A 27,786-nucleotide genomic window follows, 5' to 3' on the forward strand; every position below is an offset into this window, starting at 1 on the left:
AATATATATAATTAGTATACTATAATTAATTTAGTTTAATAAATTAAAAGAAATAAATTAAAAAATACTATTAAAATATTAAAGAAATAAATTAAAAAGTACTATCAATATAAATTGATATAAACTATATATATATAATAAATGATGTGATATTAAATATTTAAAGTGAATCGCATATAGATAGATAGATACTATATATCCAAGTATATAAATTTTCATCATGCATGAATATATTTAGTTCGGTCCATAAATATATTCTTTAACTGCTATATATCATCATTGTAGGATAGAATAGAACACTCAATGGACCCACTTAAGCTATTTTCATTACGTAACATCCATCTATATATACCCAAAAATTTTGTGATTCTTGGTGTGTAATCTATATCCATTCTCTTCTCCGATCCCTCCATTGCATATATATATATATCACACTATGCTTCTCTCTCTTTGTTAATTATTTTTCTCACAATTATTGCATATCATCATATATATATTCCTCTAAACATGGCACTTCATGCATAAAAAAAAAAAAAATCAAAATTCAATATAGTCACACAAAAATTAAAGTTTTGCATGCAACCGTTTCTTTAATTTCTTGCATCACCATTTTTGGCGGATACCAATTCAATTATTATATATACTCAAAATTCCACAAAAGCCAAATTAATTAGAAAGAAATCATACACCCTCTTAGATTGTTCATTTTCTTCTGCCACCATTTAGATATGGGGTCTTTTGCCATATCTAGTGTTGTGATGGTTGTTGTTCTTGTTTCTTATGTTTTTGTTGAGACAAATGGAAGTATAGGAGGGTGTGACTTGTTTCATGGTAGCTGGGTTTTGGATGAATCAAATTCATACCCACTTTATGAAATATCAAAATGTCCATTTATTGAGAAAGAATTTGATTGTATAAATAATGGTCGTCCTGATCAATTCTATCTCAAGTATAGATGGCAGCCCACTGCTTGCAACTTACCAAGGTACATGTTCATCACTTTTTTTTTTTTGAGTTTTTAATTTGAAATATCTTAGTGTATGTGTGCCTCCGCGCCGAAATAGATATGCATGAATATTCTTAGATTTGGTTTGGTAATTTTTTTTTTAAATAAAAAAGATTACGTGTTTATGGTGTTTAAAAGTTAAAAATATTTTTTAAAGTATTTAAAGAGATCTCTTTTAAAATTATACGTGTTTATCAAAATTAAATTATATATTAATAAATATTTAAATTTAAATTTATATTTATATTTATTATAATTTTTTTAAATTTTAAAATTAATTTTATTAAATACGATCGTTGTTACTTATTTCTATTAAATATTTCTGTTAAGTTTTAATTTGCCTATAAGGTTTAATATCTTATTCTTATTCTAAATGTTTTATTTTTTATTTTAATTTTTTGGTTAAAATTATTTTTTTCATAAATATCTTTTTTTATTATAATTTCTTTTAAATAGTAGCAAGAATAATAATTATAATGATCATAGTGGGTGACTGTAGTAATTTAAAAATATAAAAGATAATAATAAACAAAGAATATTTTTGAAAGAAAAATATTTAATTTTGATAAAAAGACAAAAATAAAATGAAATAAAACATTCGAGACAAAAATATAATATTTTAAATGTGATGAATAAAATTAAGACAGTTTACTTGTAATTTAATAATAAATAAGATATTAGAGTCGACTATATATATATATTTTACATTTGTACACTATATATATCCTTTTGAAATGTATTACATGAACTCTTTTAAAACTACTAGTTGTTTGACTAAGGTCAGGAAAAGAAAACACAAATTAAAGAAAGTTAAAAACAGATAGAAATACAAAAAAGTTGTAATGAAATTAAAGGAAGCTTATGTTGGGCCAACCGTGAAGAGCTCTCGACAATTGGGGAGACTTCGGGGAGGAATCAAGTGAGAGAATATAAGATGAAAAGACACCACATCTAACTCAAAACCTTAAGGTGTTAAATTAATGGGCTCATCTTATAAACTCCTCACTCTTCCATACTTTCTTAGATATAGGACTAACTTCAACACTCCTCACACTTACAATACTAACAGCTCATTGGTTTCATAGTAATTTCTTATCGGAAGTTGGGAAGTTGAATTTGGCATGAGGTGAGGCCTTGCTAATAGGCTGAAAAAATGAAGCTAGCAAGAACTTCATTTTCTTGGAAAGGATTATTTCTTTAATTTCGATCATGCATGATGCATGTCCTCTTTAATTTCCTAAAATTACTTAGTGATTAAGAATTTAATTTTCTATTTTATTCTTAATAAATTCTATTCTGTCTCAGTAATTAAACAATATCACTCACATGCAATAGTTTATAGGTGAATTTTAAGGTGGCTATAATGTAATGTCTAATTTTTACCTAACTTATTTTTTTATGATAAAGTTTGAATATTTAATAATTATTTGTTTTTATGTCATAGTTAACTAAATATTATTAAAGTTATTGAGGAAATAATTATAAGCCTTGCTTGTGCTCTATGTTTCTTCCAAAGATTCTATCACTTTACTCTCAACTTAGAATTATTGAAACATGAACAACAACTACTTAATTAATTTAGTGGACCTTTTTATGGGTAAGACACCTTTGTCAAGTAACCATGTGTCTGATAAAACTAAAACATAATTAGAAACTTTTAGATCAGTTAAGTAATAAGACAAAAAAGATTAATTAGTTATGGATCTCCTCCTCTATTTTTCATGCTACAACAGTTGGAATTGAATGTGACATTTTTTCTAATGTAGATTCCACGCTTCCTCTTAGGGTCCACTTGTTGTTACCATATGATATATATAATATAACATTCTGAAAGGAAAATATTTGCTTGACTTGTTTTACAAGCTACTAGTTATTAGATGGCTAACTAACTAATAACACTCATGTCGATAATAATAATAGAAAATATTTAGTAACCAAAGAAAGTCAGCTAAAATCAACTATAATTTATCTTATTTAGTATTCATTAATTGTTACGATAATTAATGAATACTAAATAAAGTAAATTTTGGCTGTTTTTTAATATCTATATTTCTCTTGTTCTTGTAATTCACTTTATTATTCCTTTATTACCATGTTGAATGAAATCGGCTAATAAATCCGGTTTATTTCTATATACAGTATAATAAGTCAAATATATTAATCAACTTTTTATTATAAAAATATTTTTATTTAATCTTTATTTTTTAAGATCTAAAAGTTAGAATTTAGAATTTAGGATTTAAAATTTAAGATAAAATAAAAAGTGATTTAAAATATTAGTTGATATTAACTAAAATTGACTCTAAAAATATTGTACACACTAATTAATTAGTTATTAAATTAATCACTATATATTTATATATAAATACACGTATGATTTAATTTAATTTTAATATATATTTTATACAAATAATTTATTTTTTATTTACACCTAACATGTTGATACAAATATATAGCTATGTACAAAAAATTATCAAGACAATTCGTTTTGTGAATTAGTTCAAATTCTTAAGCACTAATTAATTATTGTGTAGAAAAATATATTTAGTATCTTATAAAAAAATTATTATATTACTCTAAATCATTAGTTTAATTATTTGTCTATTACATATTTGATTTTTCTATTATAATAGATTTAGTTATTTTAGTAGTAATTATTTAGTTGTAATGTGAATTAATATATACAAATATACATATTAATTGATTTAATAGATGATTTTTAATTTATATTGAAGCATTTTTATTAGTTTATTATTCAACGATCACATATATTAATTAAATAAATAAAGAATAGGTATGATTATCTTGTGCCGTGAACCACTAGAAGAGAATATAAATGTTTTTTGTCTTTTTGGGGGCAATCCCTAATAACAAGTTGTCAAGCACCAAATGCAAAAAAGATAGACTTAGGTTGTTAGCCTTATATATACACATTTAAACTAATTAAAAATCTATAAAGTTAAGTGCATATAAATAATATATAATTCCGTGGAGAATTGATCAATTGAGAGACATGGTGTTGTAATGTTGCTTTCATCTATTTTGTCATCAAATAGAATAGCACATCCAATATTAGACCAAATAAAGTTTAGTTTTAATGATCATTAATTGTGATGATGTAACCAAATAGATTGGTCTAATAATTAGCTCACTAGTCTGTTTAAGTAATTGTCGTAAGTTTGAATTTTGTTTTGTACATACAGCAATTTATTGATCAGCGACAAATCTTTGAATAAAGTTCAGTGTCGCGACGGATTAGTTTTTAGTCTGTTGGGTTGGAAAATACCGTGAGAAATAAAAAAAATAATAATTGTGATGATGTAATTTTAAATGGAGCCATCACTTTTGAATATAATGCAGATTCAATGGGTATGATATGTTAACAAGACTTAGAGGGAAGAGTATATTATTTGTGGGGGACTCATTGAGTTTGAATCAATGGCAATCACTCACTTGCATGCTTCACACAGCTGTGCCACAAGCTGAGTACACTTCTCTCAGAAATGGAGATCTTTCTACCTTCACCTTCCCGGTTAGATCTCTTTAATTTCTAGCCTCATCTTCAATTATTCATTTTAATCTTATATATATGTTATTCATCTCTTAATTTATTATATTTATTTAGGGTTCAGCTTTTTTTTAATTAATATCTTCCAATTTTTTTTTATTTTAAATTTTAATCTTAAATAAAAAATAATTTTAAATATAAAAAATTGATTAATATTAATTGATTAAAAGTTGGTTTCTATATATACTATTTATGTATTTATTAATTATATCATGAATCATTATCATGATTAACACATGAGTTGGACGTAGTACAAGTGGACAACTATCTAATTAAAATTCGCATTCACTCACAAAAGATGTTAAATTAAATGGGTTGCAATAATAATAAATTATGTATGGGATTTGTAGTGACAATTTAAATGCAATAACATTCATTTGATTATTGTCCCTTCCTAAAAGAAGGTCTTGAGAATGATAGATTTGGAGCCGAAAAGTGTGATAAATTATTGAAAAATAAATAACAATGTATAAGTATAAATGTATAATGCACTAATGCTTATCCCTCTTCATTAAATTTATTTAGATTATTAATGGAATTTCATCACTGAAAAAACCGAGTCACAAATATAAAGTGTGTTTGATTTGTATTTTTATTATTATTATTATTATTATTATTATTATTATTATTATTATTATTTGTTTTTTGAATTTTTTAAAGAATAATAATTAAAATAATAAAATTATATTTTCTATTTTTATCTCTTATTTTTTTACAAAATGTTAAAAATAAAAAATACTAAAAAAATAAAAAATAAAAATACAAACCAAAAATATTAAGTTGGCGTGGCCTATATTTATTTTTATTCCGGAGAGGTATATATATATATATATATATATATATATATATATATATATATATTACTTTTTGAGAGAGGTGAATGCTATGGTATTTAAAAAGTAGTATTTATTTAATAAAAAAGATTAAAAGTTATTATTTAATTTAAAAAATATAAGAATAAATAATTTTTAAAAAAATCAAAATTTATTACAAAAAATAAATTAGACAAAATTCAAGCAAAAAATTATAGGCACAATAAAATTGGCTTTTGAGAAATTTGAGCTTAACTCCTCCATTATTTTTTCATGTATAAGAAAAAAACTAAATTAAAGTAATGGACCACAACTTATTAAGAATATATAATGCATTGTTAGCATAAATATATTCAATCATGTATAAGGGTCAGATTGGTAGTTCAGTAGTTGCAATATCATGCGTTGAACTATTGGAATTTGGAAAAGGACCTGTCTACTACAATGGTCTTCTAATTTCTATGGATATTTTAATTAATTTCCGAAGTATCTTTTTTAAATATTATTATTCAGCGGCTAATCTCTTATATTCTCCCTTTGCTACGTTCCAAATTTAATTTAATTTGTACAAAGATGCTTTTTTAATTTTTAATTATTTCCCTAGCATACTTTTGTTATAGCACCAGATATTGGCTAATTTAATTAAGACAAAACATCAAATACAATCAACAAATTAATTTTATGAGAATATTTTAGTCTTTGTTAAAATTAGTACAAGAAAACGTATTCTAGTGTTTATAAATTCAACGTAATTTTGTGTTTCTAGAGTTAAATTCTAATTTCTAATACAATTAAGCGGTCTTAATTAATTCACCAATAATAGATATATTAATCTTTTTAAAAATAATCCTAAAAATGTATTTTTGTCAAAATATTAAAAATCATACATTATTCTTTTGGCAAAATTCATTATAAAGGTATTTTATTTAAAAAAAATAATTACAATAACACTTTAATACATTATATTATATATTATATATATTATACTTCAGATAGTTAATTATATATTATTATTATTATTAATATTATCCACGTGATGATGACTCATTTAGTTACATATAATTTTCAGAGCTTCGATGTCACGGTGAAGCTTTCTCGGAATGCATTTTTGGTGGATACAGTGAGTGAAAGTATTGGTCGCGTTCTTAAATTGGATTCAATTGAAGCTGGAAAACTTTGGGAAGGAAACGATATATTAATATTCGACTCTTGGCATTGGTGGCTTCACACCGGAAGAAAACAGCCGTACGTACATAGAATACGGTGAAAACTCAGGTACAATCAATTTTACGTGAAGTTAATAGCTGAGAGTCATTAAATAAAAATTTAGTTAAATCATTTAACCAACTCTTATCTATCAATTTCATGTGAAGTAGAATGCATCTGAGTTTTCACTAAAATCCATTAATAAACATTAAAATATTTTTTCGATAAATCTGTCTATAATATCAAGTTATTTCTAGTAGTGTAACTAATTTATTATTACATAATTTATACAATGTTTCAGCTTCTCATTTTAACATAATTAAAACTTTGTAGATGGGATTTCATTCAAGAAGGAAATAATACATATAGAGACATGGATCGTTTGGTTGCATATACGAAAGCCTTAAGAACATGGGCCAAATGGATTGATGACAACGTTGACCCCACCAAAACTAGGGTGTTCTTCCAAGGGGTCTCCCCAGATCATGCCGAGTAAGTTTTGGCTTCTTTCTCACTCATTATCATTGCATTTTCTTCTTTTTTTTATTTGAGAAAGTATATGAAGTTAATGAAGTATCTATACAATGTGTACAATAAGGTTACAGGAATATTCGATTCAGTAGGATATCAAATGTTTATTATTTTTGGTATTCGGATGGTTATTTTAAATAATATAAGTATATTGTGTTTGAGAAATTAATAATATATTATTCTAAATGTTTATTTTTTAACTCATATTAAACTAAATAAATAATTTATTATACGCATTATATAAATACTCTATTAACTCTTTACCAGAATTCTTTTTATTTATACCCCTTAGATTGTTGAATAATTTCAGTGGATCACAATGGGGGCAATCATACCCAAAATCTTGTGAGGGGCAAAGTCGTCCATTGAGTGGAAGTAACTACCCAGGTGGGCCACACCCAGCAGAGACAGCCTTAAAGGGTGTGCTTTCAAGTATGACTAAGGCTGTGTACTTGCTTGACATAACTGAATTGTCACAACTTAGAAAAGATGGTCACCCTTCTGTTTATGGCCATGGCGGCCACCGTGACATGGATTGTAGCCATTGGTGCCTACCTGGTGTTCCTGATACTTGGAATCTTCTTTTCTATGCTGCTCTCTTTCAAACTTAATTTCTCTCTATGTATCTCTACCTAAGCTAATACAATAATAGTAATTCTTATATATGTGTATGAAGGATAATAATAATAATAATAATAATAATAATAATAATAATAATAATACGCTTTAAATTAATAAATATTAAATATTGTTGAGGGACAAGGTTAGTTGTTTACAATTAATAAATATTAAATAAAATAAATTTTAATTGTTTTTATTTAATTTATTTTGATTAGCAAATATTTTCGTAATTCATTTTTAATAATACACTAATTCTCCCTCTTCATACATGTAAAAAAAACATTTAATGATGAAAAGTCAAATATGACCATCATAATCACTAAAATCTCATTCATCACATAACTCATCATATAAAATATGTACATATGCATCATCAGATATTAATAATTTATCAATTATGCTATGCGAGTATCAAAATCAACTATTAAAATCAGCTATCAATATAAAATACATATTAAAATACAAAATATATGTTAAAAATAAAATAAACTATATAATATATGTATTTATACATAAATACATTAACGATTGAACATAAAAATAACATTTTTGATAATTTATTCATACATGTATAGATTGATTATTATTGGCTCGGATCCTTATTACAAGGATCTAAGAATCTCAGCATAAAAGAGTTGATTCCAAGTATCAGGAACTCCAGGGAGACACCAATGGCTACAATCCATGCCATGATGCCTTGGTGAAGCATAAAGACCTGGGTGTCCATCTTTTCTCAATTGTGAAAGCATTGTTATGTTCATCAATTTCACTGCCTTTGACATTTTACTAATCACTCTCTCCACTATTTCTTCGCCTCGAATCTTCATCAATGGAATCTTTGCCTTAAATATTGGCTCTGTTTCTTCACCGCAATGCTTCCCATCATAATTCCCCCAAGCGCTACCACTATATATTTCACAATACATATATATATATATATATCAATAAATAAAATAAATAGGTATCTGAGATTTTTTAATGAATTTATATATAGCTTGTTAGAAAAATATTAAATAATTTGCTGTTGAAAAGTTTTTATAATGAATTTATAAGTCCTTAACAGAAAGATGAATCATGTCAATTTATAAATCTAATATTCTAATTTTTTTAGTGATTTATTTGATTTTTTTTAGAATGATATTTTTTTTAGAGATGTGTTTTTTTCTTTTTTCTCAATATTTTTGTTTTTAATATTTTATGAAAAAACAATAAAAACAGTAAATTTTATTTTATACTTTTACTTTTTTTTTTCAAAATTTTAAAAAATATATTAACAATTAAAATAAAAAATAAAAACACAAACTAAATATATTTTAGTTGCCTTGTTTCTACTACAGAGCAAAGTAGCAATAGTTGTGTAAATTAAAATTATTTTGGGATCGGTTATGCTATGTTTACACTAAAATCAGCTATTAAAGTCAATTACTAATATAAAATTGTGGAAACTCAAGTGCAATCGACTTCACGTGAAATTAATAATTAAGAGCTGTTAGATGATTTGACTGATATGACTAAATTTTCATCTAACGGTTCTCAACTATCAACTTCACGCGAAGTCGACTGCATCTGAGTTTTCACCATATAAAATACATATTGAAATACAAAAATTACATATGTATTTTACACAAATACATTAGTAACTGATTTTTGATGTATAAATAGCATTTTTGTTTTACGATAAGTGTAAAATTAAGAGTTAAAAACCGTTAGATGATAATTTAATCAAATCTATCAAATTATTTAACAATTCGCATGAAATTAACTACGTACTTGAGTTTCTACCTTTCAGATATTGTGTAATTAACATTATTAATCCATTATTTAGGGAACCTACTTAGGATGTCTTGCTGCATCTCCTCGGAAGAAGACTAGAGTCTTATGAAAATCAATGTTACTTTCCACCCAATAAGCCCATGTAGTCAGTGCCTTCTCATATGCAACCAAACGATCCATGTCTTTGTGTAAATCATTACCATCCGCTATGAAATCCCACCTGCACATAACGTTCAACATCAAAGCTAGTTAATTTAAAGGTGAAAACTCAGGTGAAGTCGACTTCACGTGAAGTTGATACCTCAGAGACGTTAGATGAAAATTTAGTCAAATCAGTCAAATCATCTAACGGCTCTCAGGTATCCACTGTACCTGAGTTTCCACCTAATTTAAAATACAAATAAGTATTCATAAATGAATACTCACGTGAAGTTAATTTTATGTGAAGTTGATAGTTGAAAGATGTTAAATAACAATTTAATCAAACATATTGAATCGTTTAACTGTTCTTAACTAACAACTTTATATGAAAATAACTGCATCTAAATTTTCAATGCATATATATAGTTAATTTTGGGGTTATGGATCTCACGGAGTTGCGGTTCCAGACTGAAGCCACCATAGCCATGAATTGAAAACCAGAACATCACTCTGTTGCCACAGAGTAGCATCAGAATCGGCAATAGAACTCAGGTTCAAAACACGACCGTATGAAGTGCTTTCATTTTCTACTAGGAATGGATTCCATAACAAAAGTATTGTCACATTGTGATTCTACATACACACCGCAATAATATCGCATAATTAATGATTTGTCGTTATAGTAAATTCATGATGATGAATAACTATTATTATTACCGGAAAGGTGAATTTGGAGAAACCGTGATGGCGAATCCCTCCAATGAATGCAACGTGACGATGGTGTGAATGAAGTATGCATGTTAATGACTGCCACTGATTAAAGCTTATTGAATCCCCAACAAACGCTATCCGTTTATTCCTTAATCTCTCCAGAAAATCCTTACCATTAAACCTGCGCACATTATTTAATTATCATTCTTTCGTTAAACTAATTCTCTTTCAGTTATTTGTGGTTCAATGTTAAATTTTAATGTCAAAAATTTCAATCTTGTGACTAAAATTTTGTATAATGAGATTGAAATTTTAGTTCCCATCTTTAATCACCAAATACAATACTGAATTTTAGTCTCTTATCGTAATTTCCGTCTCTTAAAATAAATGCTATCATAGATGCAGAATCAACCTAATAGGAAAAATGATGATACCTTGGTAGGTTGCATGCATAGGGTTTCCATCTATATTTGAGATATTCTTTATCTGGACGACCATTTTGTTGGCAATCAAAGTGCATGTTTAGATGAAAACACTCACTTGAGTTGTAAAGAGGATATGAGTCATCATAAATCCATGTTCCATGGTAGATATCACACCCCTTCAAATTATGGATCTCATCATCTCCCCCATTTACATAGCCAAAAAATTGTAGTAGTAGAACCAAAAATGCAATAACCATAGAAGATTATTAGTGTTTCAAGGCAAAAGAATAATGTTATGGAATCAGGGCATGAATGTAATGTAACCTAATAAAGATGGGGAAGTTATCATCAATTATTGCATGAAGAAAACGACTTTAACGTGCGTGCATTAACATTAATAATTTAGTGGACTTTGCTAGGTAAACAATGATTTTTGTAAACAATATAAACAATAGGCTCTAAAATTAGCATAATAAAGCAAAAACACACTACACTCTCAAATTACCCACTTAAATTTTAATATTAGGATAACTATCCGCATACCTAGTGAAATAATAAACATCCAATATATTCATTGTTTATATTGTTTTCTACCTATACTTTTCTTAATTTAATTTGCAACCATAGCTTTTAATTATTTGATAGGCTGCATACTATTACATATAGTGATGTATAAATCGCGTTTCTCTTGCATTCCAAAATTTAAGACACTTCTGTATCTGATTTTTTATTGCATCTTATTAATATTAGTTATCAATAAAAGAAATTCATAGCTAGTAATTTTTAGTATGTTTAGTTATCATTTGGTTAGTATAAATATTAAATTATTTTTAATAAATAAATTTTATTAATTTATGTGTAAATTTTAAAAAATATGAGTGTAAACTGTATTAATTTATGTGTATAAAATTCTGGTAAATATAAATACAAATTATATATTTCTTCTATGCAAAACGTCTATAAATATAGATGTAAATTATTGTTGACCAATAAATGCTAGTCATATGTAGCATTGCTCAATAAATATTAATACTCAACTAACTTGGGTTGGTCGAGTGGTCAGTCCACTCATCTTTTTAAGCAAGTGTCGAAAGTTCGAATCATATTTTTTACATGTGGCAATCCATTGATCAACAACAGACCCTTAAATGGAGCTCAGATCCGTAAGGTACTACCGTGAACAAAAAAAAATATTAAACACTCAAAAAAGAGAAATTATTCAATGTTGGTGAGTATTTTTATTGTGTAACGGAGGAGGAGTAGTAAGTGAAAGAGTGGAACTAATAAGAAGGTTCTAGAAGAAGCTGAGTAAGAGTTAGTCAGAGGCGGTTAAATGGTTAAAAGGTGTTAGAAGCTGTTATGTGAGTGAAGCAGTGGCTTGTGATGTAATAACTTGGTTCACATTTTTCTCTGAACTTGAGTTGCTCTCTTTATTCTTCAAACTCTCGTTTTAATTCTTCATTTATTCAACCTAGATCTGATACCTACACTGTGAAAAAAGAAAAAGAAGGAAATTTAATTAAGGAAAAGTGTCACAACTTAATAATAACGCACCACAAGCTAATCGTTCTCATTGGTCTTATCCAATTGAAAGCAAAGTCATTAATTGGTGATGTCCATGCTTATTATTTAGGGTTTATTATCACCATGATAAGCATGCTATGCCAGCGACATGAATAAAACAGAAATAAATTTTGGTAACATCAATCCGGTGACTCGATTTCAGGATCATTAAATTATGGTCTTATTACATTGTCAATGTGGTACACATTCACTACAAGAAAATCGGCAGATAGCGACAAATATTTAGCGACGATTTTTTTAAACCGCTGCTAAATAGAATATGTTAGCAGTTCTTATAACAAATTTAGGAGAGACTACCAAAAACTCTCATTTTGCAGCGGTTTTGAAATTAATATTATTTTTAAATTATGAAAAGTCACAATAATATTATTTAATATAATTTTAAAAAATATTTTTAATTTTTTGAAAAGTTATTTAAGAGTTTTTGAAGAAGTAAAAAAAATATAATTTTTCTCCTTCTAAACAATTTTATCACTCCTATTTATTAAATAATTATTTTTATAACTAAAAATTCAAATACAAAATAATTTATTTATAAACTACTTTTAATATAAATTTTTAAAATTTAAACTTTTTTTTTAAAAGAACTTAATTAAATTATTTACTGCCTAAATGAACATTTTAAAAATTTTATTTTCAAATATATTAGTTGCCTCTCTATTTAAGCCACTGAATGGATACCTATTCCACACACATACCCTACCCTTTATTCTACATGATCTTGTATTATTGTTCTTGTGTCAAAAACGCAAGCCATGTTTATTGTGTTATTGGTTCTACTACTACAATTTTTTGGCTATGTAAATGGCGAAGATGAGCTTCATAATAATTTAAAGGAGTGTGATATCTACCATGGAAAATGGGTTTATGACGATTCATATCCTCTTTACAACTCAAGTCAATGTTTTCATCTAAATATGCACTTCGATTGCCAACAAAATGGTCGTCCAGATCAACAATATCTCAAATATAGATGGAAACCATTTGCATGCGACCTACCAAGGTATCATCATCACTCTTCAATAAAAATTACTAATTAAAAATAATTCTTTATATGCTTATATTCTATATTTAAATTTGAGCAATGCTACAAAATCAATAAATATTATTATTTTTTATTAATATTTGACCAATAATATAATTTACACTCATATTTACAGACATTTTTTATACAATAAACATATATATAATTTACATTTATATTTATCAAAATTTTACACACATAAATCGATACAGTTATATCCATATTTTTCAATAAAATTAATAAAATTTATTTATTAAAAATAAATTAATATTTATGTTGGCTAAATAATAACATACAAAAAAATATTAAAAATTATTGACCCAATAGTTTTTCTTTTTTTGTATATATACTCATGAAGGTTTAGTGGTAAGGATTTGTTGGAGAGAATGAGAAATAAAAGGATAACATTTATTGGGGACTCAATAAGCTTAAATCAGTGGCAATCTTTCATATGCATGCTTCATTCACACCATCCTCATGCCGCATTCACTCGAGACAACGATCATGGTTTCACTCAATTCACCTTTCTGGTTAGTCAATTAATTAGCTCAATAATAATAACACTCATTAATTTATTATATTATTATTGCCTTCTATATATGATTGCATTGTTAAATTGAGCTCATTATTTATATTATATATGTGTGTGTTATTAATTAGAATCACAACGTATCAGTGGGATTTTCATGGAATGCATTGTTGGTAGAAAAAGAGAGCACCTCTTACGGAATGGTCTTGAATCTTGGTTCCATTTCTGATTTTGATGCTAACATGTGGCGACACAGTGATGTTTTGATCTTCAATTCATGGCTCTGGTGGCTTCATAGTGGCTCTGATAGACCGTACGCCACATATATATTATTTAATTTTATTATTACTCTCACTATTATATACATATTATAATATACAAAAATATTATATATATACTAAAATTAATTACGTATATTTGTGTATAAATATATAAGTTGTTTAATTTATTTTTAATATATATTTTATATTAATAGGAGATTACTTGATAAAGATACTAAAAATATTTTTTTAAGATGTTTACATGTATTATGATATTATTGGACATTTTTATTAAATCGGTTAATAATCTATTTTTTAATAAATCAGAACAAAATTGATTTATTATAACAACAATAATAAACTCAATTGTTCGCATTATAATTATTAGATTCGATTTGATCCGACCAATTTATACAATTTAAACCGAATCATGTTTAATTTTTTTGATAAAAAGACAAATATATCTCTGATTTTTTTGTTAAAAAAAACCAAAAAAATCTATGATCCAATGGGTTATGTAAATTAATTGGTTCGAACAGATTTGATAATATACAATTGGATTTATTATTATTGTTATAAAAAAATTGGTTTTATTCTAATTTGTTAAAAAATTAAAAAATAACCGGTTAATTAATACGTCCAATAATAATGCGACACATAACTATCTTTATAAAAAGACGTTTTACCGTCTTTATAGAAGTATCGTCTTGATTTTGATACCTGAATGTGACCTTAGCTTATATATATGTGGGTATATATATAGGTGGGATTTCATTGTGGATGGTGATGATTTACACAAAGACATGGATCGTTTGGTTGCATACGAGAAAGCATTATCAACATGGTCTCATTGGGTGCAAAATAACATTGACTTTGATAAAACCCTAGTCTTCTTTCGAGGGGATTCACCAAGACATCCCAAGTGAGTTTCTTAAATAATAATCACTAATATCGCCACTATAATATTACAAGCTTATTAGTAGATAATTAGTATTTTTATTAGTCAACGAATTATAACTCAAATAACATAGTTTCTCCATATTCACTTAGAGGTCGCAGGTTCAAGTCTGGTACAGACATATATTATGACGACCTTATCAAACAATATTCGTTAATTTGGTGTCTTGTGTTGGTTATTTAATAGTGCTAGCGAATGGGGGAATAACGATGGAAAGCAATGCAGTGAAGAAAGAGAACCAATAGAAGTTAGGGAAGTGAATGAGTATCGAGAACTGAAGAAACCAGCGGGTGAAGGGATTGTGGAGAGAATAGTAAGAAAGATGAGAAAGCCGGTGAGGTTGTTGGATATAACAAGATTGTCGGAGCTGAGAAAAGATGGACACCCAGGTGCTTATGCTTCATCTCATCATCAAGGCATGGATTGTAGCCATTGGTGTGTCCCTGGTGTTCCTGACACTTGGAATCACCTCTTTTATGCCGAGCTTCTCAGAGCTTATGTATAAAACAATCATCATCATTATCTATATATTTCTCAAGGGGATGCTCCCATGCATAAAACGTCTCTTTTTGTAAAGACATTCACGTATCGCATTATTATTGGACGTATTAATAAATTGGTTATTTTTTAATTTCTTAACAAATTAGAATAAAATCGATTTTTTTATAACAATAACAATAAATTCAATTTTTTTTGGAATTTAATTATATTTTTAAATTTTGAAGGATTTAAATGTCCGAAAAACAAAAAATCAGGGATATAATTGTCTTTTTATCAAAAAATTTAAAGATATTCGATTTAGATGGTATAATTCGATCGGATCAAATCGGGTCTAATAATTATAATGCAGACAATTGAGTTTATTATTGTTACTATAATAAACCGATTTTGTTCTGGTTTATAATAAAAAATAAATTATTAACCGGTTTAATAAAGATGTCTAATAATAACATGACATGTGTGAACGTCTTTAAAAAAAATACATTTTTAGTGTCTTTATTAAAGTGGTCTCTATTTCTTAATCAATTTAGATTAATCAAGTGATCATTTTATTCGTTAGCTTAAATAAATGTTGGATATTAAAATCAGTCTTATACATACAATAACTCATTAACCAGATCATTAAATGAAATTTAGATATTTTATATAATAAAAATATTCTGAACAACAACAAAAAAATCATCTATATTTATGTGTCTATGCATGAAAGTGTGTTACAATAGGTTCGATTTAATTTTGCTTATTAATATTTTTCGAGAAATGATGTTACATATGTATGTAAAAGATAATAAAGATGTATAAGAAAAATGTACATACAAGTATTTTTCCTAAAAATGTTGTTATATGTATATGGAATAATAAAGTCATTTTTAATTTTTAGCCTTTTTTTTTCTTCTTTGAATTAAGTTTTTGGTTCGAGACGCGTAACTGTTTAAGCCCAGAAAATTCAGAATGACTAAAGCGTTTTTCTTTGTTTCATCTAACAAGATTGGACTGAATAACCAAACAGGCTCTCTCAACAATAACAAGGTCTTAATCAGTTGGGCTCGTCACAGCCCAAGATAAAAAAAAACAGAAAACAATGACAAAAATAAAATAAAAAAAAAAGAATTATAACCATCTTGGGTTGGTTGAATAGTCATCACTTGTCCGTTTAAATAAATGTCAGAGGCAGCCGAGGCTTGGAGCTAGTGGCAGAATCTATTGCCTCATAAGAAGCTGCACCCGGATTCAAGTCCTATGAGAGGGAAAATGAACCCTTAAATGAACTCATGTAGTGTGTGTGAGTGTGTTGTGTGGGTGTGTAATACATGAGTAATGCTTAGGATTAAGGGCCGTCTAATCTATGTGACAAATAAATAAATAAATAAATGTCAAAGGTTCAAATTGTGCATTATGTATATAGTAATTTATTAGACAGTGGTAGATCCTTAAATTGAGCTCAGATCCACGACATATTAGTCATTAACCTGACAAGTTGAGAAATATAGTGGAAAAATTGAAAAACAAAAATTAAGTTGGGTTAATCTAATAATTAACCCACTAATTCACTTAATCAAGTGTTTAGTGTTTAAATTTCACCTTATAGATGCTACAAACTATTGGCCGACAATAAATTTTTAAATAAAACTCCGATTCGTAATGGATTAGTGTTTATCCTGCTAGGTTGGAGATACCGTAAAAAAAAAAAAAAAAGGGACAAAAACAAAAGCAATTATTAGAAAAAACAAGTGAGATAAAGTTTTCTTCTATCTTCTTTCTTATTCTTATAGTATTTATTTGTATCTATAGTTGGCTAGTCAATCTCTCAATTTATTTGATCTCTAGATCTTACAGTTTATTTTGAATAATTAGCTAGCCTCTCATCAATCAAGCATCGTAAAACAGAATCTAACATGCTGCATATTGGTTGAAATCATAGGTCATTGATTCATATGCACTACTCACACACACACAGACAATAGATCGCATATAGATTTGCATGCAAATATATAAAATAATACTACAAATATCGCTATGACGTATGCATCACATGATAAATAATGATGAATGATCTCTAATAGTGTGCCTTTAATTTGATTAATTCCAACTTGTACATATTTTTTCATGTTATACTACTATAAAAGAACCTTAGAATATAATAATATAATATAAAGTGATGATGATATGTATAAAAATTATGGCCTATTGTATGGTTTTTTTCAATATATTTTAATTTTTATGCAATAATTTTATATATTATTATATCATAAAAAATAACTAATTTTTAAATGTTACTATTTAAAAAGTTATTTAAATACATCAATCCAATATGATCATTGCATACAAATTATTCAAAAATATTATATATACATACAAAAATTATCAAATCTTATAGGTGCTTCAAATGTTTATAACATGAAGAGATCAAATATTATTTAAAAATTATTAGTTTATTTTAATGTTTTGATTTTTTTTATTTAATTATTAGATTGAGCTTTATGTTTGTGGACTTTAGAGTTTTCTTTATTTTAACTTAATAAGAGGTTATAAATACCTCATTAGCTATTGTAGTAATGGTATTGAGTGATATAGAGGTGTCAAAATACTTTTTGATTTGGTGATAAAATCATGGTGTAGACAAGTGAGATTGAGTGGGCCAATGAATTATAGCTCAAATGACATAATTTCCCAATACTCAACTAAGAGGTTGTGGGGTTCGAGTCTCCCTATCTTCGATAAAAAAGAAGTGAGGTTAAGTGGATCCCTCTCTTATTATTGCTCGAGAAATTAGATAAAAAGTAGAGTAATAATTTGTATTTAATTTCAACTTATCCTTTTGTTTTTATTTTATTTTAATGTATCTTTTTTATTTAATTTTAATTCATATTATTTTATTTATCTTTTTTCGTATCAAAATCAATTATATTTATTTATGTATAAAATTATAAATATATATATGTATTATTTATTTTTTTTAAATATATATTTTATATTTTAACATATATTTTATATTGATAACTTATTTAGTGATTGAATTTTATATACATATAGTATAATTAAAAATTATTTATATGAAAACAAAATTTCTAAAACTAACCTGTATTAATGTATTATTAGGGTTTATGAAAACACCATTTTATAAAAGCGCGTAGCAAACACAATATATATAAATCCAAACTCAAGTACATGAATGAATGAATGAATAATAGTACAAGGAAATGAGAGTCAACAGAAGAAGCAGAAAGATGATAGAGAGTCCAAATTGAGATGCTCCTTTATTTAATTTGCAGAGCCAATAAGTTAAGGTAGCAAGCTGGCATATATAATTATATAGTAACAGTAGTAGTCAACGCTATGGGGGCAGTGGCAGTCAACTTTGTTATATTATGCATGCAAATATTGCAATCAATTACAATATTGAATTTCTTTTCTATATATGTATGTGCATGCATTCTCTCTCCGATCCTGTCTCTTTCTCACTCTCCATAATTGCATACTACGTACATGTACAGTACCTAATGTATATAAAATATTATAAGAAAATAATTTTCTAACACCCAATATAATTCTTCATCCTATATTAAAATTTATCTCCCAACGCTACAACAATTCCAGCAGATAGCGGCGAAAATCTTGCGGCAGTTTTATAAAACTGTCGCAAAATGGCAACCTGCGATACATATGGCGGCGGTTATTGATCGGGACTGCAATAAGATCACATTTAGCGGCGGTTTTTTATGAACCGCCGCTATATTTCAATAAGGCTTGTATTTAACGGCGTTTTTTCAAAAATCGCCGCTATATGTATTGTCGGTGAGTATTGTTTTACATTTTGCGGCGGTTTTGTTTAAACCGCCGCAAAATGCGTATTACCACATATTACAATGTTTTGTTTAGTAATAATCATTTGAGTATAATCTAAGTTAAGTAAACACTACTATCTTAAGCTACATATGTTTAAATCATTGTTACTTAAACTCGTAACACTTTTTTTACATTCGTTTTACGTAAATAAAAAAACCACAAGTTAAATAAGCTATATATGTTGGCCACAACTATAGTACCTACGTTTACCGTGGCTACAGGTGGCTAGTAATTGACCATCTAATAAAAATGTGACATTTGTCATAGTCTAAATTAACATAAACATGCTTATAGCTAATCTAAGGTAGATAAAACACACATTTTTTACAGCAAGAGCGATAGTGAGGTCGAGATCCAATAGCCCCTTGTATGACATGCCCTCGTAGTCCACTACAGAAGAAGAATCGAAGTCATTGCATTGCCTATGAGACACATTTCGCTGGCGGCTCATTCTCGATCCGTCGCACGATGTAACATTTCAAAAAACATGATACGACACGCTGCTGGGAACGCCATGACGTCAGAAGTAAAGGCGGAGAAAACGGCAGCTGCGAAGATGAATTAAGCGTGCTACTCTGGCTCGGGTTACATGTGTTGTTGTTAATGTGAACGAAGTTGTTGCTGTTGTTCAGAAGCTCCGCCGCCATCTGAAAATTGGTCTTAGCCTTGGCGCCATACGCACGCGCTGCCCCCTCTGCAGTTTCGAAAGTTCGAAGCCAGACGTGCATCTTGCCAGGGTCATGGATCTGGGCGGCGTCCATGGCCGTTTCCTAACAGATCTCTTTGGCATGACTGCTTAACAAATTTATCGCGATTAAGGTGGTCATAATCCAAGTCAAAACCATCTCTCTTTCAACTGTCAAACTCTTATAGGTTCTATCATATCTAGCCACCATTGCCACGAAGCAAACAAGCCACCATAGACATCACCATATATGTTAACTCATGTGAACAAATTTACCAATAAGATTTTTTTGTTTACTTTATTGACATTTAAATTTGCATTCAAATATGGATATAAAAGAAGAAAATAAAATCATACTCTGTACTAATTAAAAATCAAACATTTTCTAAAAATAATAATTATAAATATTTTCTATAAAATATTAAAAATAATAATTATAAATATGTTCTACAAGTTATTAAAAATTCAAAATGTTATAATTTTACAAAAATTATAATTTTAAATTATCTTTTTTTATTTTAATGATTTGTTGGGCATTTATTTAAATAAAAATTTAATTTTTTTTTAATAACAATCTTAACTTGTATTCTTAGATATAAGAATTCATAATAACTAAATTTAAAATAAATTAATGTTTTATCAAAATTAAATACTAAATAGAATAAAAATATTTTTATATGAAAATCAATCAATTATCTACATATTATCGTGGTTAATAGATTCAATAATGCTAACTGACCAACAAAATATAATATTTTTGACAAATATTTTACTAATTTTAAATATTAAAGACTAAATTCTAAATCTTAATAAATATTTTTAGAAAATATTTTATTTTTAATAATTTATAAAAAATATTTATAATTATTGTTTTTTTATTTATGATTGAATATACTCTTTATTGAATTCATTATGGATATTATTAGATGTACTCTTTATTATACTCTTTATATACACTTGGATCATATATAAATAGACGTAAATTACTTCGATCTACTATGGTCCAAAATTAATTCGAAGCAGACTCATTCGAATTACTAGGGACGACCTAGCGTGCATAATTCGAATCACCCTGATTCGAACTACCCTAGGACTACATGCAAGCATAATTCAAATTGGACAAATTCCAATTACAAGCATTACTACTAATTCAAATAGGACTAATTCAAAGTAGTGTTGGTTTGAATGTGCTTTTGGGAGATCCTAATAATATTTTTTAATTTGGTAGAATTGTGTAATTTGGTCCTCCATTTGATTTAATTGTGTATTTTACCCAATATATAAGGTGCCTATAATAACAATGATCAGATATATAAAGTATACAATAAAAATCTGTGTGGCAATTAAATGTGTTCAGATGATATATATAATTATTAGCGCTATATACATCGAAGAGATATTTGGCTTGATGGTAACATGACATTGTTAAAGCTTTTCCTTATCTACAGTTCTGATTCTAATAACTATGAACAAAAATATTAAAATTTGGCAGCGGTTTAGAACCGCCGCAAAACAAATGTTGTGTTCGTTTATTTGTTATTTAGTGGCGGTTATTCCAGCGGTTGACTAAAACCGCCGCTATCCGTTTTGCCGCGTCCTATTTTCCGGCGTTTCATGAAATCGCTGCGAAATATTTTGCGGCGGTTCAAAACCGCCGCTAAACGGCTCCAGGAACCGCCGCTGAATGGCGTTTTTGTTGTAGTGAACTCTATTATTTTTATATTTTTTATTTGACTCTCATTTTAACATTTGAGCTCATATTTTTTTTTTACTTTTTAATTAAACTAAATGTTAATAAATATTTTACGTTTAAGTGTAAAGTAACTTTTGATATATCCTATATTATATATATCCATCAATGAAGCCAGCATCTCCAAAACTTTAGGTTAAAAGAAAGTTAAATGTAGATAGGGCTAGAAATGGAATAAGGTTAGACAGCTTGTTAAAAAATTTTAAACCTAGCTTACAATTAACTTGACTTGGTCTGGTCTAATTTGGTAAAAAAAATAAAATTAGATTTATAATAAAAAAAAATTATTTTAAAAGGTCAGGTATTTAAAAAAAATTTTAATATATTATAGACTAAACTCAGGTTAAATAGACTTAATTTTTTAATAATATTGATTTGACCTAATTTGTTTCTATCCCTAAGTAGGGCACAAACAAAGGACCACTCATTGCGTGGTGGCCTAATCATCAGTAAGAAGCACGTGAGTTTAACATTGAAGAAATATAGTTTTAAAATTATTAATATATATGCTGGAATTCTTTTTTTTAGATGACCAAAAATCAAATTTTGGACTTTTAAGTTATAAAATTTTTTTTACTATATCATAAAATTGCCTTTTTTTTAACTTTAATATAATAGAAAAAGATATATAAATAATTATGATAAATATTAAAAAATAAATATAAAAATTTGTAAATTTTTATTAGAAATATAAAAATGATGTAGTCTACTCAAATCATATAATGCATTAAGAGAGTTGATTGTTAACTAATTGGGCTTCTTAAACATTTGATCAAGAGAGCATTATTACTTAAAAATGTGCATATAGAAAATTATGTTGCAAAAACTTTAATCTCTTTAAAGAAGAGTTCAATTATTGTCGTGGATACTCTAACAAATAAAGAAGAAATAAAGATGTATATTATCTTCTACTCTCTAATAATATTTCCATTGAATATTATATTTTATTATATTATTTAATTATTTGTATATATATATATATATCGTTTTATAAGCGCGTTTTTTGTGCCCCACATAAGCAGCCTCTAGCCACGATGTAATTAATCTCCATGTATATGTATATATAGATAGGGTCCCCACACGTTAGATATCATTTTCATTTTTATTTAGCTTTCTTTAATTTCTGTAGAACCCCTTCATTCTCCTTTCGTTATCAAGAATTAATCAATGGTAAGGAATGAAAGTGGATAACAAATTAAAATTCTACCTATTCAAAGAGTTGGAATTACAAGAAATTATATGACCAAACTTTTATGGTAATTATCAAAACATATATAAATACTCAAAGTGTTTTTATATAAAAATAATAATTAAAATATAGATACGTATTATATTAATAATATTACGTGGGTAACCTGAAATAAGTGAATTGGACTTAAAGAATTGGTCTAAACATTAATGGATGGTGGTCTCTAACTTGTTCGCGTTTGGAAGTCAGCGTTCGAGTTGCGTGATTAAAGAAGTGGGGGTGGTATACTTGCCAGCTCATGTCGAGTCTGACCTTTTTGGAGAGGAGCTTATGTCAAGAGGTCGGGTATATAATGAAGGCCAATCTTTGAGTTGAACATCTTTTATCTTTTTTGGACATGGACCATAGTATTGGATTAGGATATGAACAAATAATAATAATAATTTAGTTAAATATATTATAAAATTATTTTTATGTGAATGATCGTTTGTCAAAAACGTAAAGTATGGATCAGAACAATAATTAGTAGCTCATAATATTCTAGAGTTTTCTTAAATTTAGAAAAAAAAAAAAGAAGAAGAAAATATTAAAAGTCCTATGATCCTATCTATCTATAACTCATCATTTTCTTGAGTGATGTTATTTCAGACGAACATGTTCTCTTGAATGATAATATGATTTGCATGGTCATGATTATTTTCATAGAGATGGCGTTGACCAATGTTCATACAAAAATTATGGTATACGAGACCGGCTATTAAAAGTAGCCAATCAGCTAAATAATATAAAGTCCATTAGTTTGTGGATCAACCATATCATGATCAATGGTAAGTATTAACTAAAAATATATATTTAAATATAAAATATAAAATACAAATTAATAATATATTAAATATAGTCTATTAGTTTGTGTATTATCTGTCCTTTTTTTTTTTTAATTTTGGTTGATATTTTTGTCTCTATCATATATATTTTTTTGAAATAAACAAATAAGACCTAAAATATGAATTAAAAAAAAAAGGCATAGTGTATCTATTCGCTATTTTGCTATTATGAATAACATCACAAACGCTGTCATCATCTTCAAATCCTTTTCCATGTTACATAATAAAGGCAACAATAATTTAAGCAAACGATGCTTTATTAAAAAAAAAAATGCTTTATTAATAAATTCATTTTCAATTTTTTCATTATACATATATAATAAAGTTATAAATCACTTAAGAAGAATATCCTTAAAGAGAGAAAATACTAGTGATAGATTATATCTAACTCTTTTGGGTAAGGTATTTAATATTTAATTCGAATAAAAAGTAGGTTCCAAAAGATATAGAATGATTTTTATGAATGAAATGTGATGGTTTAAGTGGATAAGAGAAAGGGGGTTGAATCTTAGCCCCCTTTTTACGATGCTAACATTTGCTGACCTTTAAAAATGACTTTTCTGTTTTTGCTCGTCATTGGACACGAGCAACTTTGTTTTGTCTCGTCCCTTGCTACAAGACTTTTCTTTTTGTCTCGTCACTTGGCACGAGATAATTCTGGTTTTTGCTCCTGTGTAGTAGAAAACAGAAATGGAGTAGAAAGGAGAAGAAGATTGCACTCAGATATATCCTGGTTCGGCTGCTAAGTGCAGTGCAGCCTACATCCAGTCTCCATCACAAACATGATGGAATTTCACTATAATCAATCTGATTACAACTTGTAAAGTGCTAATCCAACTTACAAGGGGATTCCCACAGAATCATGAAACACAACATAGATGAACAAAGGAACTCTAAGACATCTATGGCTTTTTCTTTTAATTTTGCACTCTCTGCCTTTTTCCGCTCTATGGTTTTTTCATACAAACCTCACTGTTTGCCTTTTTCCATGAGACTCAAGACATGACAAAATTAAACAGAAAATTACAAAACAGAATACATTGAAGGAGAAGAGAAAACTGTTAGCTCAGGTAGCTCTGAGAACTCTGTGCCTTGCACTCTCAAATTTTCTCCTTGCTTCAAACAGTGGTTGTCCACCCTTATTATAGAAGAGGGGAGCCTCCACTTATTGAAGCCAAAACCGAACCAACTTCTTCCTCCTTCAACAACACAGAACCGGTTCGGCCACATAGAGAGAGAAGAGATAACCATGTAAAACCCAACATGCAATTACCTCTAGTCCTTTCTTGATCATCACCCTTCATCAATCCGAGCTCTCCATCCTTGGCTTCCTCTCCAAGATGGATTTCTGGCCCTTGATACTTCATGATGATGATGACTTCATCTGCTTCAATCTCTGCCTTCAACCATCACTTCGCCACTCTAGCTACTCCCTGTGGTGGTTGAGCAGAATCAAAGACAAGCCATGCTTCAAGAATCTCCCTTGCTGGCCGAATCTTCATCTTCCTTTTCTGAGCATGAAGGATCCGAAATTACTTCACCAAATCTAACCACATTTGGTGAAAATCTCAGCCACTACATACTTTTCTTTTTCCTGCCATCATTAACTTGATGGTCTTGATGCATGCAACTTCTTCTTTTTCTTTGATGAGCATAGCGTCCATAGCTTCCTGGACAAGGACCGAAGAAAGAAGAAGAAAGAGATGAGAGAGAATGAAAAGAATCTGAAGAGAAGCAATACAAAGTGGTTAAACCAATTAATTGAGAATAGCTTGCTTTTACTTCCCTAGCTTAGAGTGGCGTGTTTGTCATAATAGCCATCAATCAATTCAGCTGTATTTCTCTCTCATATTCCTCATGCATTAATTAACAATGTAATAGATTTGAAATCCATCACATGGTTAAAGGTTTGGTTCCGCTGGAAGCACTTTGCTTTCATTTTTTCTTGGTTTCGGACCAAGCTTGGAACCATTTATCACTAATAACATTTTGGGCTTGTAACATTGAGATTAAAACTGGCCCATTTAGTTAACATTTGCTTTCCTGATGAAATTGGGATCAAGCAATGAACACATAAGAAGGCTTTCTTTGGGCTTTGTAGAGTTAAAATTTTCTGGCCCAATTAATAAAACCGTTTCAGCCAAAAAATCACACAACAAGAATTATATGGGGCTGAAGTTTAATTAATTGGGCTTGGGATATTTCTTTTCATTTCGGCCCAATATAAAATCTGCACAACAAAATTATTAATTAAGCAAATATGAATTAAGATCAAATTAATAATTTTGTAATTAAATATTTTAATAATATTTGTTCATCATCAAAATTAAATAAGAGTTTTCCAAACTCATCAAAATGTATAATGTTTGAATAAAAATTCTGAGTCATAATAACACACAAATAATTTGAAAGTTAAGTCTACTCTGTCTCTCCCAATTATATTAATTATTACATTTCTGTATTACCAAAAAAAATTTTCACATGTCAACGAATTATAGTTCAAATGTCATAGTTTTTCTATATTTATCTAAGAGGTCACAGATTCGAACCTCTTTATCTTTGGTTAAAAAAAAAAAATTTACATAAATATCGATGAGTATTTGCCTAATTGCCTCCAATAAGTCTTTTAACAAAGTTGGAATCACACCTTACTATATCATGAGTCTTTTATCTTTGTCACTTCCCTTAAGATAAATATTTTATATGGAATATTATTATCATCATCATCAAGTTACATAACTCACTATTTGATTTCGTTATAGTGCATTGGACACTTTGCTTGAAAGCTTCAACAAAGAGACTTAATGATGGAGGTTGGTCAATGGTAATAAATAGATCAAATAACGCGTTTTCTTCTAAACAAGAAAAATATTGAAAATAAAATGTTGGTGGAATATTATTATTATGCAGTTAGAAGAGCTTTAATTTGCAGAAGAAAATTAAAAACAAACAAACAATTAAACATGGTCGGTTGGTCCAATAATAATAACAATACTCTTAATCCTATTTTGAAGTCCTGCATAGCTCATCAAAATTTGTCATCTACAGACCTATGTTTCACAAAATATAATTATTTTTTAAACACATATAATTGAAACAATAAAGTCATAAAAGAAGATTTCATAAGATTTAGAAAACCATGTCTATAAATTTTGTGCTGAAAGTAAAAACTCACTTAATTATTATGATGAATGACAGAGAGTCAAAGAGATATATCATATATATATATAAACAAAAATATTTTATTTATTACAATTTGTTTTTTATTCTCACAGTGTCATTCTACTCCCTCTTGCATCTTACAATCATAAACAAATATTATACATTATATTAATATCTATGATGTACGGACACTGACACAGACATGAGACACGACACGATACGACACGGGACACGCCGATACGCGAATTTTAAAATCTTACATGACACGGAGACACGCATACATATAAAATATAAAGTATTTTTTAGATAAACCCTTAATGATATTTTAATATTTTATTGATATTAAAATATGAATTAATTTTTTAAATTATTTTTAATGTCTTATTTTAATTATATCAAATATTTAAAATATTTTTTGTTTTAACAAATAATACTATATACTATATCTAAATTTATTTTAAGAATATATATTAAGAATAAGATCGAACACGCTGACACATGATGATATTTAGGTGTATCCAAGTGTATCCAGAGAAGAATTTTTTATTTTTGTTGAGACACGGTTAATTTGGACATAGCAGACACGCGTGTCGGACGAATGTCGGTGAGTATCGTATCTG

General features: G+C 27.8%; 3 protein-coding genes across 4 annotated transcripts; 2 read left to right on the forward strand and 1 right to left on the reverse strand.

The window, feature by feature from the left end:
* The first annotated feature begins 241 nt into the window (after positions 1-241).
* On the forward strand, positions 242-7,885 carry LOC112702012 (protein trichome birefringence-like 43). Of its 2 annotated transcripts, none has more exons than XM_025752855.3 (5): positions 242-985; positions 4,367-4,538; positions 6,456-6,631; positions 6,926-7,084; positions 7,434-7,885. In XM_025752855.3, the coding sequence occupies exons 1-5, from the start codon at positions 729-731 to the stop codon at positions 7,732-7,734; spliced, it is 1,065 nt and encodes a 354-aa protein (XP_025608640.1). In that variant the 5' UTR covers positions 242-728; the 3' UTR covers positions 7,735-7,885. The 2 variants fall into 2 exon arrangements, with proteins under 2 accessions (XP_025608640.1, XP_025608639.1); XM_025752854.3 differs by having other exon boundaries at positions 367-985; positions 7,416-7,885.
* A 163-nt stretch (positions 7,886-8,048) lies between these two features.
* On the reverse strand, positions 8,049-11,093 carry LOC112702014 (protein trichome birefringence-like 43). The gene is made up of 5 exons (XM_025752857.2): positions 10,804-11,093; positions 10,376-10,550; positions 10,110-10,291; positions 9,579-9,737; positions 8,049-8,650 (listed from the first exon to the last, which is right to left on the reverse strand). Exons 1-5 carry the CDS (start codon positions 11,049-11,051, stop codon positions 8,347-8,349), a joined length of 1,068 nt encoding a protein of 355 aa, XP_025608642.1. The 5' UTR covers positions 11,052-11,093; the 3' UTR covers positions 8,049-8,346.
* Positions 11,094-13,065: 1,972 nt separating this feature from the next.
* LOC112702013 (protein trichome birefringence-like 43) lies at positions 13,066-15,792 on the forward strand. The gene is made up of 5 exons (XM_025752856.2): positions 13,066-13,381; positions 13,761-13,932; positions 14,063-14,244; positions 14,955-15,113; positions 15,336-15,792. Exons 1-5 carry the CDS (start codon positions 13,134-13,136, stop codon positions 15,652-15,654), a joined length of 1,080 nt encoding a protein of 359 aa, XP_025608641.1. The 5' UTR covers positions 13,066-13,133; the 3' UTR covers positions 15,655-15,792.
* The last annotated feature ends 11,994 nt before the right edge of the window (positions 15,793-27,786 follow it).

Source organism: Arachis hypogaea, chromosome 7, assembly GCF_003086295.3.
Source record: "Arachis hypogaea cultivar Tifrunner chromosome 7, arahy.Tifrunner.gnm2.J5K5, whole genome shotgun sequence".
Taxonomy (NCBI): domain Eukaryota; kingdom Viridiplantae; phylum Streptophyta; class Magnoliopsida; order Fabales; family Fabaceae; genus Arachis; species Arachis hypogaea.

Bases quoted from the DNA above. Each gene is read 5' to 3' on its own strand.
- LOC112702013 (XM_025752856.2), top strand. From the start codon at position 13,134: ATGTTTATTGTGTTATTGGTTCTACTACTACAATTTTTTGGCTATGTA. The intron at 13,933-14,062 runs GTTAGTCAATTA...GTTATTAATTAG, and splicing joins TCACTCAATTCACCTTTCTG to AATCACAACGTATCAGTGGG. The intron at 14,245-14,954 runs GTACGCCACATA...GTATATATATAG, and splicing joins CATAGTGGCTCTGATAGACC to GTGGGATTTCATTGTGGATG.
- LOC112702012 (XM_025752854.3), top strand. From the start codon at position 729: ATGGGGTCTTTTGCCATATCTAGTGTTGTGATGGTTGTTGTTCTTGTT. The intron at 4,539-6,455 runs GTTAGATCTCTT...TATAATTTTCAG, and splicing joins TTTCTACCTTCACCTTCCCG to AGCTTCGATGTCACGGTGAA. The intron at 6,632-6,925 runs GTACGTACATAG...AAAACTTTGTAG, and splicing joins CACACCGGAAGAAAACAGCC to ATGGGATTTCATTCAAGAAG.
- LOC112702014 (XM_025752857.2), bottom strand. From the start codon at position 11,051: ATGGTTATTGCATTTTTGGTTCTACTACTACAATTTTTTGGCTATGTA. The intron at 9,738-10,109 runs GTGAGATCCATA...CGTTATGTGCAG, and splicing joins CAGTCTGGAACCGCAACTCC to GTGGGATTTCATAGCGGATG. The intron at 8,651-9,578 runs GTAGGTTCCCTA...TGAAATATATAG, and splicing joins GATGCAGCAAGACATCCTAA to TGGTAGCGCTTGGGGGAATT.